Here is a 13,823-nt window from a genome sequence, read left to right as displayed (position 1 = left end):
CAAAACACTAAGCATATGCGATAGTAAAACACTTCACTGGGACTATGCATGTGCTTAAAATTAAACACATGCGTTAGTGCTTTGCTGGTTGGGGACCAGTATTTTAAAACATGTGTTTAACTTTGAGCATCCAAGTAATCCCATTGAAGCATGTACGTGACTGCACATGTGCTTAACCTTAAGCACATGCTTTAATGTTTTGATGGAAGGGGTTTCCCTTCAAAGTTTTACCCATCACTGAGTGGAGAAGGAAGTGAGGACAGTAAAGAAATGGACAGATCTCCCAAAGCTTCCAATTAAGAGATATAGCTTAACATAATAGGCCAGATTCACCACTAACATAGATAGGTATATCTCCATTGACTTCAGTATAGCTGCACCCACTTACACCAGTGATGCGTTTGGCCCAGTTAATATTAATATCAATTGTCTTATAACATTACTGTGGATCACTCTGTAACTCTTTTCCTGATATGCATGTTTTCCATGTTTTTATCAGCTCCACAACTGCTGAATGTGCCAGGTCCCTGGGGCAAGATGCACTTTACTTTTACCCAATGTACTAGGTGTGTCACCAGCAAAGTGTATTCCAGCTGAACATCAATCCTTCAGAGAATGCTGCCGCATTCTCCTACTGCCCAGAAGCTACCACAGAATACCACTGGGAGAGGATTAATGACTTAAGCCCTGTTCATGTTTTATTGGTTTTTCCCCTCAGATTATTTGAACTCACCCACAGCACCATTTGCATCTACCATTGGAAGCCACAATGTGACATTGAGATGGAAGTCGGCTAATATCTCTGGGGTGACATATATTATTCAGTGGAAGTACAGTCAGCTCCCTGGAGACTGGAGGTATGCTGAGGTAAGGGAGGACAAAATAAGTTCCAACTTATTTTTTAAATTTAATCTTTTAATAAAACAACCTAGTCTAATTTACAATCCAGTCTTGATTCAATTGGAAAGGTGTTCTTTCACTTCCTCTCCTCACCTATTCTCTATTATTCTTGTACTCTATAAAATAGTTGCCACATTTCACACTAGAAGTGGCTCCATTTGAGTGGTGAATGACATGATTCTTGCGTATAATTTTGTTAAGATTGTAAAGCATTGGGGGATTCTTTGTGTATTTTTTTTATGTTGGTGATGGATTGTTGGGGATGTTTTTTGTTTGTTTTTGTTCTTGGATTTATTTTGGTAAAATGACTATTATGTTACGTTTAAGTGTATTTGTTAAGTACCCCGAAGCCTGTGGGTGAGTGACAACAATTTAAAATTTACTGATGTTAATATATTTAATATTTTACTGTTTTAAGCTATTATTTGCTTAAAATTAGAATATTCTTTAAAATTAATTCAGGCTGGAAATTAGAAGGTTTCTAATGATCAGAGAAGTGAGTTCTGGAGCAATAGGCGTAGTGGGGGCAAACAACCTAGCTAGTTTTAAGATGGAGCTTGATAACTTTAGGAGCAGGAGTATATGTTGGGTTGCCTGCGATAGCAGGGGATTTGATCTGACCCAGGGTATCTCTTCCAGGCCTATGTCCTATGTACCTAATATTGTGTTCCATCCATCCAATATTTGATGAAATTTGGCAGTGGGTTTTGAAGGAAGTGTTATAGGAGAAATCAGTACATACTGTTTTAGGAAAATGAATCACCTAGAACTTGTTCTGCTTATAAGAGAGTTAGGTCTGTGACATTCTAATATGTACATATTGTTTTATGTTGTCATATCAGGTTAGACTGAGATCCTACATGGTCATTCCAGCTAGAGGAACAGTGATAATGATTATATGTATGTGTATTGATCTAGGTAGTATCTGAGCATTCGTACACAGTGAGTAACCTTCAAGCCTTCACAGAATATGAGTTTCGAGTAGTTTGGATCATCACATCTCAGATGCAGCTCTATTCTCCATCTAGTCCCAGTTACAGGACTCATGCATTTGGAGGTAATTACACTGTTGGTCACAGTTCAAGGGCAGTGCTAAAAAGTTTTAGTTTCTTTTGATGTCATGATTCTAAAGTAGAAAACTACTTACCATTGACTTTCATAAGAACAGCTATATTGTATCCTGTCTCTGACAATGGCCAGTGCCAAATGCTTCAGAGGGAATGAACAGAACAAGGTAATTTTGAGTGATCCATCTCCTGTCATCCAGTCCCAGCTTCTGGAAGTGGAAGGTTTAGGGACACTCAGAGTATGGGGCTGTGTCCCTGACCATCTTGGCTATTGGTCTTTGATGGACCTATCCTTCATGAACTTATCTAACTCTTATCTGAATCATACTTTTGGCCTTCACAACATTTCATGTGGATGAGTTCCACAGGTTGATTGTGTGTTGTGTGACGAAGTACTTTGTTTTGTTTGTTTTTAAATCTGCTGTCTATTAATTTCAATAGCAGAAGAAAATGTAGCAATGGCTGACATGTTAAATGCCTTTTTTGTTTCAGTTTTCACTAGAAAGGTTAGCAGTGATTGGACGATAAACATCAGTGTAAATTGTGTAGGATCTGAGGCTAAAATAGGGGAAGAACAAGTTAAGACTTACTTAGACAAGTTAGATGTCTTTAAGTTGTCAGGGCCTGACAAAATACATCATAAAACACTTAAGGAACTGGGTGAGAATCCATGGAGGATGGGAGAGATCCCAGGGGCCTGGAAAAGGCCAAATATAGTACCTATCTATAAAAAGGGGAATAAGGACAATCCAGGGATTTATAGACCAGTCATCTTAACTTGGGTACCCAGAAAGAAAATGGAGCAAATAACCAATCAAGTTGTAAAAACCTAGAAAATAATAATGTGATAAATAACAGTCAACATGTATTTGTCAAGAACAAATCATACCAAACCAAGCTGATATCCTTCTTTGATAGGGTAACAAGTCTTATAGATGGGGGGAAGCAATAAATCTTGATTTTTCAGAAAGGCTTTTGATACTGTCTCACATGACCTGCTCATAAGCAAACTAGGGAAATACAGCCTAGACTAACCTACTGTGAGGTGGTACACAACTGGTTGGAAAACCATACTTGAGAATAGTAATCAAAGGTTTTCAGTCAAGATGGAAGGGCATATCAAGTGGGGTCTCACAGAGACCTGTCCCATAGGTTCTCAAAATAAGCATGCCGAGGGTGCTGCCGCACCCCCTGGTTTGAAGTGGTTTCCATCATATGAAGCATTTACAGTTTGGTTCAATGGCTTTCAGTAACCCCACTATACAAATTGTTTCAGTACCCCTGATCTGTCCTGGGTCCAGTTCTATTCAATATCTTCATAAATTATTTGGATAATGTCACAGAGAGAACACTGATAAAATTTGTTGATGATACCATGCTGGGAGGGGTTGCAGGCGCTTTGGAGGACAGGATTAGAATTCAAAATGATCTGGACAAACTGGAGAAATGCTCTGAAATAAAGAGGATGCAATTCAATAAGGAAAATGCAAAGTACTCCACTTAGGAAGGGATAATCAATTGCACAAATATAAAATGGGAAAAGACGTCCTAGGAAGGAGTACTGCAGAAAAGGATCTGTTTGTTACAGTGGATCACAAACAAAATATGAGTCACCAATATACTACTCTTGCAAAAAAAAAAAAAAAAAAAAAAAGCAAACATCATTCTGGGATATATTAAATACAAGAGTGTTGTAAGCAAGACATGTAAAGTAATTCTTGCAGTTGACTCAGAACTGTTAAGCCTCAACTGGAGTACTATGTCCAGTTCTGGGCACTACTTTCAGGAAAGATGTGGACAAATTGGAGAAAGCTCAAAGGAGAGCAACAAAAATGATGAATGGTCTAGAAAACATGATCTATGAGGAAAAATTGAAAGAATTGGGTTTCTTTAGTTTGGAGAAAAGAAGACTGAGGGGGGACATGGTAACCGTCTTCAAGTACATAAATATTGTTATAAAGAAGAGAGCAATAAATTGTTCTCCTTATCCACTGAAGACAGGACAAGAAGTAATGGGTTTTAAATTGCAGCACAGGAGATTTAGGGTAGACATTAGGAAAAACTTCCTAACTATAGGGTGTTTAAGCACTGGAACAAATTACTTAGGGAGTGGAATTACTTGTGGAATGTTTTTAAGAAGAGGCTAGACAAATACTTGTCTGGGATTGTCTAGATTATATTTAGTTCTGCCTCAGTGCAGGGAACTGGACTACATGACCTGTCAAGGTCCCTTCCAGTCCTATATTTCTATGATTCATGGGTGACTCCCAGTGTGAAGTTGCACCCCATAATGCTTTATGGGAATATACTTATGAAAGTATATATGACATAACTGGAATATGTTTTATGCTACATATGCCATGTAACATATCTTTGTAAAGGTTATGGTCTACGGAATATATTTGTAGACCCCTTAATCATCTCTGGTTTGAGATAAAGAGTCTCAGTCTTTTTAATCTTTCCTCATATGGATGCTGTTCCATATCCCTAATCAGTTTCTTTGCCCTTCTCTGAACCTCTGCACCAATATTAATATATCTTTTCTGAGACAGAGTAACCAAACCCGCATGCAGTATTCAAGGAGTCGGTGTACCAGGGATTGATATAGTGGCATTATGATGTTTTCTGTCTTATCTATCCCTTTCAGAAGCATATGTTCATTATATGCTGTAAAATTGCAGACTGTTGGGTAATATTACTAAAGAATCTTTAGCTTAATCTGAAAGAGTTTTGGCTGAATTTTCAGTTATGATTCCTACTTAGTCTCCACAAAAAGGCATATGGAAGTGTTTGCTTCTTCAAAAATATGAGGGCAGATTGGGTCGTTGGGTGCTCAGTTACCTGATCTGTGTTCACACAATCTGTGAGTGCAAATACTTTGATGATTATTTTTGAAGACACAAAACTGATGGCTGGTTTAACAGTGGCTGAAACTTTGGCCTTGATGGGCTAGTTTGCATTTCTAAAGTTTGTTCAAGTTAAAGTGTGTTTAACTGCAGCAATAGAATGGAAAAAGCACGATAATCTTACATGTCTCTGCAGTAGTGAGACAAAGATGATTCATAATCCATTTGTTTGACTCAAAGCGTCACTAATGACCCTCTGAATGGGTTTCCATTTTAAACATTTATTTTCAGGTGATTACAGAGGTTTAAGATTACAACAATAAGGTTGAAAGAAAAAGAGGAAAAGCTACGTGAGTAGGAATGGGCTAAACCAATCTGAAAAACTGCAAATCTCTCCTTCACACATGTAGCTTTAATCACGTATACTTACAACATTCCTTTTTAAATGAAAGGGCTGTGGGCAGAAGAGGGAGAAGATATTATATGTATATTTTCTAACCTTTAAGAAGTGCTCTTGATCCATTTGTATGCCCGTGTAGAGAGCCACATGCTGCTAGTGTGTCTCACCATTTTTCCTGTGCTGTCTGTAGTTTATTTTCCCCTTTATGGTCTGCTAGGTGTAGATGTTATTAACTGCCTCATGGGGTGAAGGCATTGTGCATTCAGAAATATCACATCTCTTACACAATTAAATTTCCACCTGTTTGCATGGTGAGCTTCAGTAGCTTGTGACCATTGCAGTGTGAAAGTCGTGTGTCTTTGTTCTCAAATGTAATTTTTCAGATGATTCTCAAATGTAATCTCTAAATGACTTTTTTGGGCTTTAACATTGACAGTGATTGCATTTTTAACACATCTTCTTGCCCTTGTAGAGATACATAGGGAAAATGCCAAGTCTCTTGTACATCTGAATATTATCATGTATATCCAAGGTTTATAAAACAAGAAAAAAAATTGGTACAAAATATATTGTACCCACCACCAAATAAAATCCACAGTGACTTTTAGCTAAAAGAAAAGGGGTACTTGTGGCACCTTAGAGACTAACCAATTTATTTGAGCATAAGCTTTTTTGAGCTACAGCTCACTTCATCGGATGCATTCAGTGGAAAATACAGTGAGGAGATTTATATACACACAGAACATTAAAAAATGGGTGTTATCATACACACTGTAAGGAGAGTGATCACTTAAGATGAGCTATTACCAGCAGGAGAGTGGGGGGGGGGGTGAGCAGGGAAAGAAAACCTACATCTTAAGTGATCACTCTTCTTACAGTAAAAAGAAAAGGAGTACTTGTGGCACCTTAGAGACTAACCAATTTATTTGAGCATAAGCTTTCGTGAGCTACAGCTCACTTCATCGGATGAAGTGAGCTGTAGCTCACGAAAGCTTATGCTCAAATAAATTGGTTAAGTGAGCTGTAGCTCACAAAAGCTTATGCTCAAATAAACTGGTTAGTCTCTAAGGTGCCACAAGTACTCCTTTTCTTTTTGCGAATACAGACTAACACGGCTGCTACTCTGAAACCAGTGACTTTTAGGTGAGGTTCAGAGCACCAGGGCAGGAAGAAACTATCAATTTAGTAACATTCTTGCTATGGAAAGAAGCAATATTAGTTTAAGCAAATTTCACAATATTTGTCTGCAATTTGGCTTTAAGTAACCATTTAACTTAATGGCTACTTTATCAGTTTGTCATAAAATGGACATAAGAAACGATGCACTAACTGGAGTGTTCAGATAGAACCAGCTTCAGGATATGAGCTCTCTTTCTATTAGTGATGTAGAGCCTGCTTCACATTGATAGGAAATATGCTTATATATATCAATAAGACATAGTGAGGGTACACCTTGTTACTTTTTTAACTCACATCTAATTGCATGTTAAATCTCATCCTGTGGTAACACTGGAAGTCACCGGAGATTTAAAGTTCCCTGTATTTGCAGAAGTCTTCTTCCTAGGGTATGCACAACATGCTTCAGGTGGCACATGACCAGGATGCATCACAAAAATTTGGTCCGCTGGTTGGATCATTAGCTTCCCTGGCTTGGGCTGGGTACTAACGGGGAGTGCGACATGAACACTGATCTGTGCTCCCCTTTGCAGAAACTGATACTGGTGTTCAGTAGGGGAAAGGAGAAATAGTACTCGTTTTAGGCTTTAGGCTTCAAAGCTCATTGAAATCAATGTGAGTCTTTCCATTCTATTCTCTGGGCTTTGGATAAGGATAGACCCTTAAGCAACTATAACTAAAGTGTTAGTGCAAACCCTTCATTTGAGACATAAAAAGAATCTTTGTTCAAGTTCCTTTTTGTTGCATTCACTTGTATTGCGCTGGTTGTGAGCCTGTTATGTAAATCATTAGGTTATATTTAAATTAGACGTGGCTGAACCTCAAAAGATTTAGATGTTTAAGTGGCTAAGTTTCTAAAAGTTTAGACATTAATAGTAATAATGAATTTAGATTTATATAGCGCCTCTCATGCTGAAGGAAATGGGGAAATGCTTTCAGAACTAAAGGCAGCACTATCTAAAATTAACCAAGGGTGTAGGCTACATTCTGGAGGTAGGACGACAACCAAATGGGTGCACAGCACTTTGTACAATGGAGTGGAGGGCAATTTTGGCTAAGGACATACTTTTTGTAAGAACATGTATCTCAGGATCTATAGTAACTAGTCACAGCAGATAGCCCCATAGTTTTTAAAGTCCCCTCCGAAGCCCCCTCGCAGAAAGTTATGTGGTTCTAATTTGTCTACCTCAGAACGATGGAAGGATGGGCTGACTATTGGGATTTTGACCCGTGGCTTCAGGTGATGTGCTGACAAAACAACAAAGGTTCCCGCAAAATTTTCCTTCTTTGGCTTATGATAAACCCTGTGACCCAGGAGTGCATCATACTACCAAGAGGAGTGTGGGATTGATAAACCTATTCATATGTTTTTCCAATTAAACAGAGATGATTTCTCACAGCCACAGGAAGGGAAGGTGACAAAGAAACAAATCTATACTAAGTACACCTCACTGGAACCTTGTTCTTCATATGTATTTTATAAATCCTAGGGATGAATCATCTGTGAGAGTGATAACTCAACAGTATCCATGAGATCTTTAAAAAAAAAAAAAAAAAGATGGAAAGTGATTCATTACAGGCAGAGAGATCACCTCAGTCTTTCAGTTTGTTGGCAAGATTAAAAATAGGGGTTCCTGTCAGTGCTCTCCATAACATCACTGAGTGTAAGCATTCCAGACTTGACGTTTACACTACTGGGGCATCTCCGTGGTTACGTTTGGGTCTTATGATGTATCAGAAACTTGTCTATGGATTATATGAGATTTATTCTACCCCATTTAGTGCTTTCCTTGCAATACTTTTTTGCTTTCCCCTTGGAGCAAAACTAAGAAATACTGAGACATGTGGGGGGAAAACTATGTATGTCTATATAATGTCATAAAAGGTTTGAATGTGCTTTTTGTCCCTAAATGAAATGTTGATGTTTTAATTTTCCTGGGCCAGTTTGCATCCTCCCATGGAAAAACCCACAGGATTTATTTAAAGGAAGGAATAAAACTCTGTGAGATGTACTTCATGGAGACTTCTCTATATTTTCCCTTTGGTGGGAGGGACTTGGGGGAGCTGTGGATGTTGGAGGCCAAGCGCCCACCAGACCCCTGGATTTCAGGATCTGTGGGTCTGGGAACCTAATTCTGTGTGGAATCAGAAGCCACCCTGTAGCAATGTGGTTCTTGCCTCCCTTTCCTTTGTGTAGCTGGATCACCCCATAAACATCTGAGAAGGAATCTAAGGGTCCAGCATGGAAAAACAGGCACTGAGCAGAGGCTGGTGCCACATAGAGCTGACCCTTTCCTGCCCCAGTTCCTAGAATTCTGCAGAGCCCCTTTTGCTTGGAACAGTCAGTGAAGGGCAGGCATAAAAGGCCAGGAAAGGGGAAGAATGTCACACAAAATTGGCACTCTCCACCTTCCATGATGCTGCATGGAGGGCATCTTCCATGCATGAAACTCCAGGACATGATCCTGGCTCTACTATTTAACTTCTCAGCAGCATATAACACCAGCAAGAATGGACTATTATATTAACTCATCCCCCACATCTTCTCCCAGCCATCCCCAAAAAATCACTTCTGAAAAACCATGTCTACAGTAAACGATTTCTGTCTTTTACAGTTCCTGTTTCAGCTCCTATCATTAAAGATATTCAAAGTTCAGGGCCCGAAACCGTGGAAGTCAGTTGGTCTCCACCACTTTTCCCCAGTGGATTGATTGTTGGATATAATTTACTGTTAACCAGTGAAAAGCAGGAACTGCGCACAGCATCCAGAGGTCAAAGTTTCCAGTTCTACTCCACCTTTCCAAACACCACTTACAGGTACAAAAGAAAAGGTGATCAGCTGGACAGAGTGTGCCCTTGGTGTCATAAAGTGGGCAGTAGAGTTCCTACAATTCAGAAATCTGTGTGTGTATGTGGGGTGAGAGTGGTTCTGACTGACAGAACAGAGTGCACGTTAACACTGCTTTTGCAGAATCAGTGGGCAAAATTCTCTTCTCTGTTGTGCTATTGTGAAAATTGACATATCTCAAATTTAAATTGATGGAGTTGTTTTAGATTTCTTCATGTATAATTGAGATCAGAACTTAGGCAAAAGCAAATCAATTTGGGGAGTGGGGTGACAATCTGATGCAGTGCCAGAATGTGGAATTTTGAATTCAGTAACCTTTATATTCTTATTTTCCCCCCTCTTGGTGCACATTTCTGTTGTATTCAGAGAATTATAGGGGAGCCCTCTTCTAATTAATTTAGCATTTGTAAATTTCCCTTCAGTTTAGTTAAACTCCAAAGGCCACGTTCTGCTCTCAAAGGTGACTATAGATCTTCCCTTGAGATGAAACTGAGTTGCCCACATAACTCTGAGGGCAGCAGAGCTATAGCTATAGGGTAGCTATGTAATTTATTAGATTGTGTTACCTTATCTTGCAAAGCTAGTGAGTTCAAATCCTCATGTGATTATATTTGTATTAGAATTTGTCCCTGAATGACTTTATTTCAGCAGCTTTTTTCACTGAAGGAGAAACATGATAAAGTACGTGAGTAAGTAAGTTCTAGTTGAGAAGGCATTTTTTCGAGCATTTATAACGTTCCGTAAGATCTCTCTTTGATTTACTTTAGGTTTACCATCGTAGCAGTAAATGAGGTTGGTGACGGGCCACCTGCAGAAGCTAATATCACTACTCCAGAACCCACAGGTACACATGCAACATATTCCTTATATTTCCTAGTAACTGGTAACTAATTCTGGTTCACCTGGATTATGGGGTGTACAGCAGAAAAGAATGATAGTTAGACTGTATGCTCTTTGGGGAAGCAACAGTCTTCTACTCTGGGTTTATACAGCACCTATACAATGGAGCTCTGTTCTTGGTTGGTCTCTAGGCACTACGGTAATAAATGTAGTAACAACAACAGCTTGGTTGTTGGGCACAAAAACACAGGCTGGTACAAGTGACAAAAAGGTGAACCAGTATCAAATGGGTGTGAATGAGTGTTTAACAGAAGATGCTTTCATTTTCTGGAACACATGGTATCAGTGGCAGCATGTGGGGAATTCATGTTAATATTAACACTGTGACCAGGGCCACAGGGGAGCCAACTGAGGTCACTCAATTAGGGTGAACTGCAAAGAATGGGGTGGCCAATTCCCAAAACTGGTGGATATTCCAATACTTAGATTTACCAAGCCAGCACAAAACAGCTTCTACAATACCTCACAGGTTACCTAGAAGCCAACAACACAGTTCCCTTAAAGTAACCCAGCCTCAGGCCTCCACCCAGATACCCAAGTCAGACACGATGAGGATTACTGAAAATCTTATTCATCATATAAAAAAGTTCTACCAATCCCAAAGGATCGGACATATTACCTCCCAGGTTAATGAATATTCCAGATCTTACCCAAATACACGCTTACAGCTAATTCTTATTAACTAAACAAAAATTTATTAAAAAAGAAAAGAGTGAGTATTGGTTAAAAGATCAGTATTCATTCAGACATGAGTACAATTCTTGAGGTTCAGATTCATAGCAGAGATGGTGAGCTTTGTAATCACAAAATTAGTTCATAGGTTATAGTCCAATATTTATATTCAGGGTGATCCAGTCGGAACTGGGATCTCAGCCCTATGGCTTGAGCTTCCCCTGCATGAAGCCTCAAGCAGATTGAGATGACAGGATCAGGCCCCAAGGGTCTTATATACAGTTTTAGGCCCTCTTGTGACAGTTCTTAGGTGAACGATAGGCACTTATGGGGACTTTGAAGTGGACCCATTTCCTAAGCATCACCAGTAATTATCTACACAGATTAACATAAGGCAATTGTTCGTTTTCCATCATTCTCAGGTGATTTGCTATACATTTCAAAGAGAGATGAATACAGCGATATCTTATGTTTACAGTTCATTTAAATGTTAAGATGTCCTTTTGATCTCTGAATTAACAGAATACAGTATACACAGGGACTGTTTGATTACATTGTTAACCTCTACCATTATATATGTAAACACACAAAACCACAAACATTATCTACCAGTATGTCTTTAAGGGTTGAATTTGAGTCATTTATCCTGCAGGATGCTTAACCCTTTCTGACCAAGCATCACAAACAAATTTCACATTAGACTTTCAAGTAAAAAATTCCTGAATGATCTCATGCAAAACAACATCAGATCATATCCTTTTTTTTTTTTGGCTATTTCTCTTCCTTTGTTCTTCCCCCCCACTAATGGCATTTCACTATACAAAAAACAATACATCATATCCACCTATCTATCTGAGTCTCGTAAGATATTTTACAAATATTAATTTATTCCCAGGGAGAAATATATTAAGATAGAGTTATGGATGGTCATAAAAGCATTGTTACCAAACTTAAAAAAACTAAATGCTAGAAACTCAGGAAATTCTCCATGAAGGTTACAACAGTAGCCTTAACTCTGTTCCTGTATCCTCATCCACCTTCTGTGGGTTGCAGACACTGAAGCTGTGTCTACATTAGTGCTTTTTAAACTCATGTTAGTTGATTGCCAGTTGACTCAAGTTGGCTAATACACTGGTACATGCTGGACTGGACACTCCATTAACATTTGTTCCAGGGTTAACAGAGCCCTGATCACAAAAATGTGTGTCCTGGAACCAGCATTTGTGGAGTCTCCAGGTTAGGATGCACCAATGGTTTGGTTAACTTGAGTTAAGTGACAACCAATTAATTTTAATTTAAAAAATTTCTAGTGTTAAACAAACCCTCAGTAGCTGCCACATCAGACTGTAGTTTGTCCATTTGCGTATTTGAATTCTAACAATATGTATATGATTTGCATGATGATATAACTTGGACCTCTTCAAGCCTATGTCAAATACAGAATGGTGTTTGGTGCTGCCAGCCATGAGTCTGTCCCAAACCCTTGTGAGGGGCCTGGGCATCCACTAGGGGCCTTCCTCTAGCTTCTCCTGACCAATTCGCCCCACACCCAGGGCCCAACATAGCCGGTAACTCATTCATCTGCAGCAGGTGATGCCCTGCAACGGCAATTCCTGACCTTCCTAGAGGCATTGAACAGCGAGTGACAAGCACCCTGTATGTGACCTCAGTGGTTTTTCTTACATAAAGGAAGATCTCTGAGTACTTAGGATTTGAATCCCATACATTAAAAAGATTGTGTCTGGCCATTGTGCAGGTATATAGGTATGGGGCAGAAGTATAGGGATTTAACCACCACAAAGGCTGCCTTTCCCTTCAAAACTACCTGAGAGGACTGTGTTCCTGGGGGATGATGTAGCTGAATAGGTCCAGGTTCCAAATACCAAGCAGTGGGAAGAGAGCATTCTTAGAGTTGGGATGCTGGTTATGGAGCTCTTTGCCAGAAGGAATCAGACTGAATCCAAGTCTGATTGCGTTCAGATCAAACTTCAAAACACGCCATTTGATATAGCCCACAGAACTGATACTCTTTTTAAAAATATTATAATAACAATTCTGAAAGATGCAAACAAACCAAACTACAAACCCTGCATCACAAAGCCATTCTCCTCTGCTCCGGAAGACTGGAGAGAGGAAAAAAACCCCTCCATTTTGGACTTTTGGGCAATTTTGTGTAGTGCTTACATATAACAGTGGTAGTTGCTATATAAATCTCACAGAGAAGGAAATTGCTTCCTCCCTGCTCCCAACACAGAAGCCAGGTGCAATTGCTGTCCCTGCGCTTCCCCTTCTTTAATCACTCGGCAACATTTCCTGTACTGGAAGACAGAATTTACCTGTACATGAAGGCATGGGGCCTGATTTCCCCTGTGTTACCCTAGTTTTGAAATGAATTAAATTATACCAGTGTAAAACTAGGTTAACACAGTGGCAAATCAGACCCAAGATCTTTGCTCCTTATTTCACCCACTGCTTCTGATCTAGCTAAAGATCATAGTTCTCATCACAATATTTTCCCCAGCAAGAACCTCATTTCCCTTTCTCTCCCAAGTTCCTGTCTCACTCTCCTGGGTTGCTAGGTAAGGTGAGCTCATTTGAACAACATGTGTTATATCACAGATAAATCCAAAGTTGTACATCTAGTAATAAAGAATGTAGGTTGTTTCTATAAGCTAGGGGACTGTATCCTGGAAATCTGTTACTCTGAAAAGGACTTGGGGGTCATGGTAGATAACCAGTTGAACATAAGCTTCCACTGCAGGGTCCAGTCCCTCCTGCTCCAATGACTCTTTAATTATTTATCCACAGTTAACAGCTTCAACAGGAGAGACTGATGGAGCCCCACATCAAAATATCTCATAGCCCAATGGTTAGGGATGGTTGCAGATCCCTGTTCAAAGCCCTCTTCCTCCTCAAGCAGAGGGGGGACTTGAACAGGGGTCTTCCACATTCCAACTTTGTACCCTAACCACTGGGCTAAAAGTTATGAGGTGGGTTCTCCCCGTCCCGGCTGT

General features: G+C 39.5%; 1 protein-coding gene across 1 annotated transcript in view; it reads left to right on the top strand.

Moving 5' to 3' along the window:
• The window catches only part of ROS1 (ROS proto-oncogene 1, receptor tyrosine kinase), a 112,933-nt gene that overhangs the window by 16,739 nt on the left and 82,371 nt on the right, over nt 1-13,823 (top strand). The window contains exons 6-9 of the mRNA XM_074947578.1: nt 719-867; nt 1,819-1,957; nt 9,005-9,206; nt 10,005-10,081. Of these exons, the coding sequence (XP_074803679.1) occupies nt 719-867; nt 1,819-1,957; nt 9,005-9,206; nt 10,005-10,081 (567 nt within the window). The remainder of the gene's footprint in view (nt 1-718; nt 868-1,818; nt 1,958-9,004; nt 9,207-10,004; nt 10,082-13,823) is intronic.

Source organism: Natator depressus, chromosome 3 (assembly GCF_965152275.1).
Source record: "Natator depressus isolate rNatDep1 chromosome 3, rNatDep2.hap1, whole genome shotgun sequence".
NCBI classification, from domain to species: Eukaryota; Metazoa; Chordata; order Testudines; family Cheloniidae; genus Natator; species Natator depressus.
The sequence above is the reverse complement of the archived record's forward strand: the minus strand, read 5'-3'. Positions and strand labels throughout refer to the sequence as shown.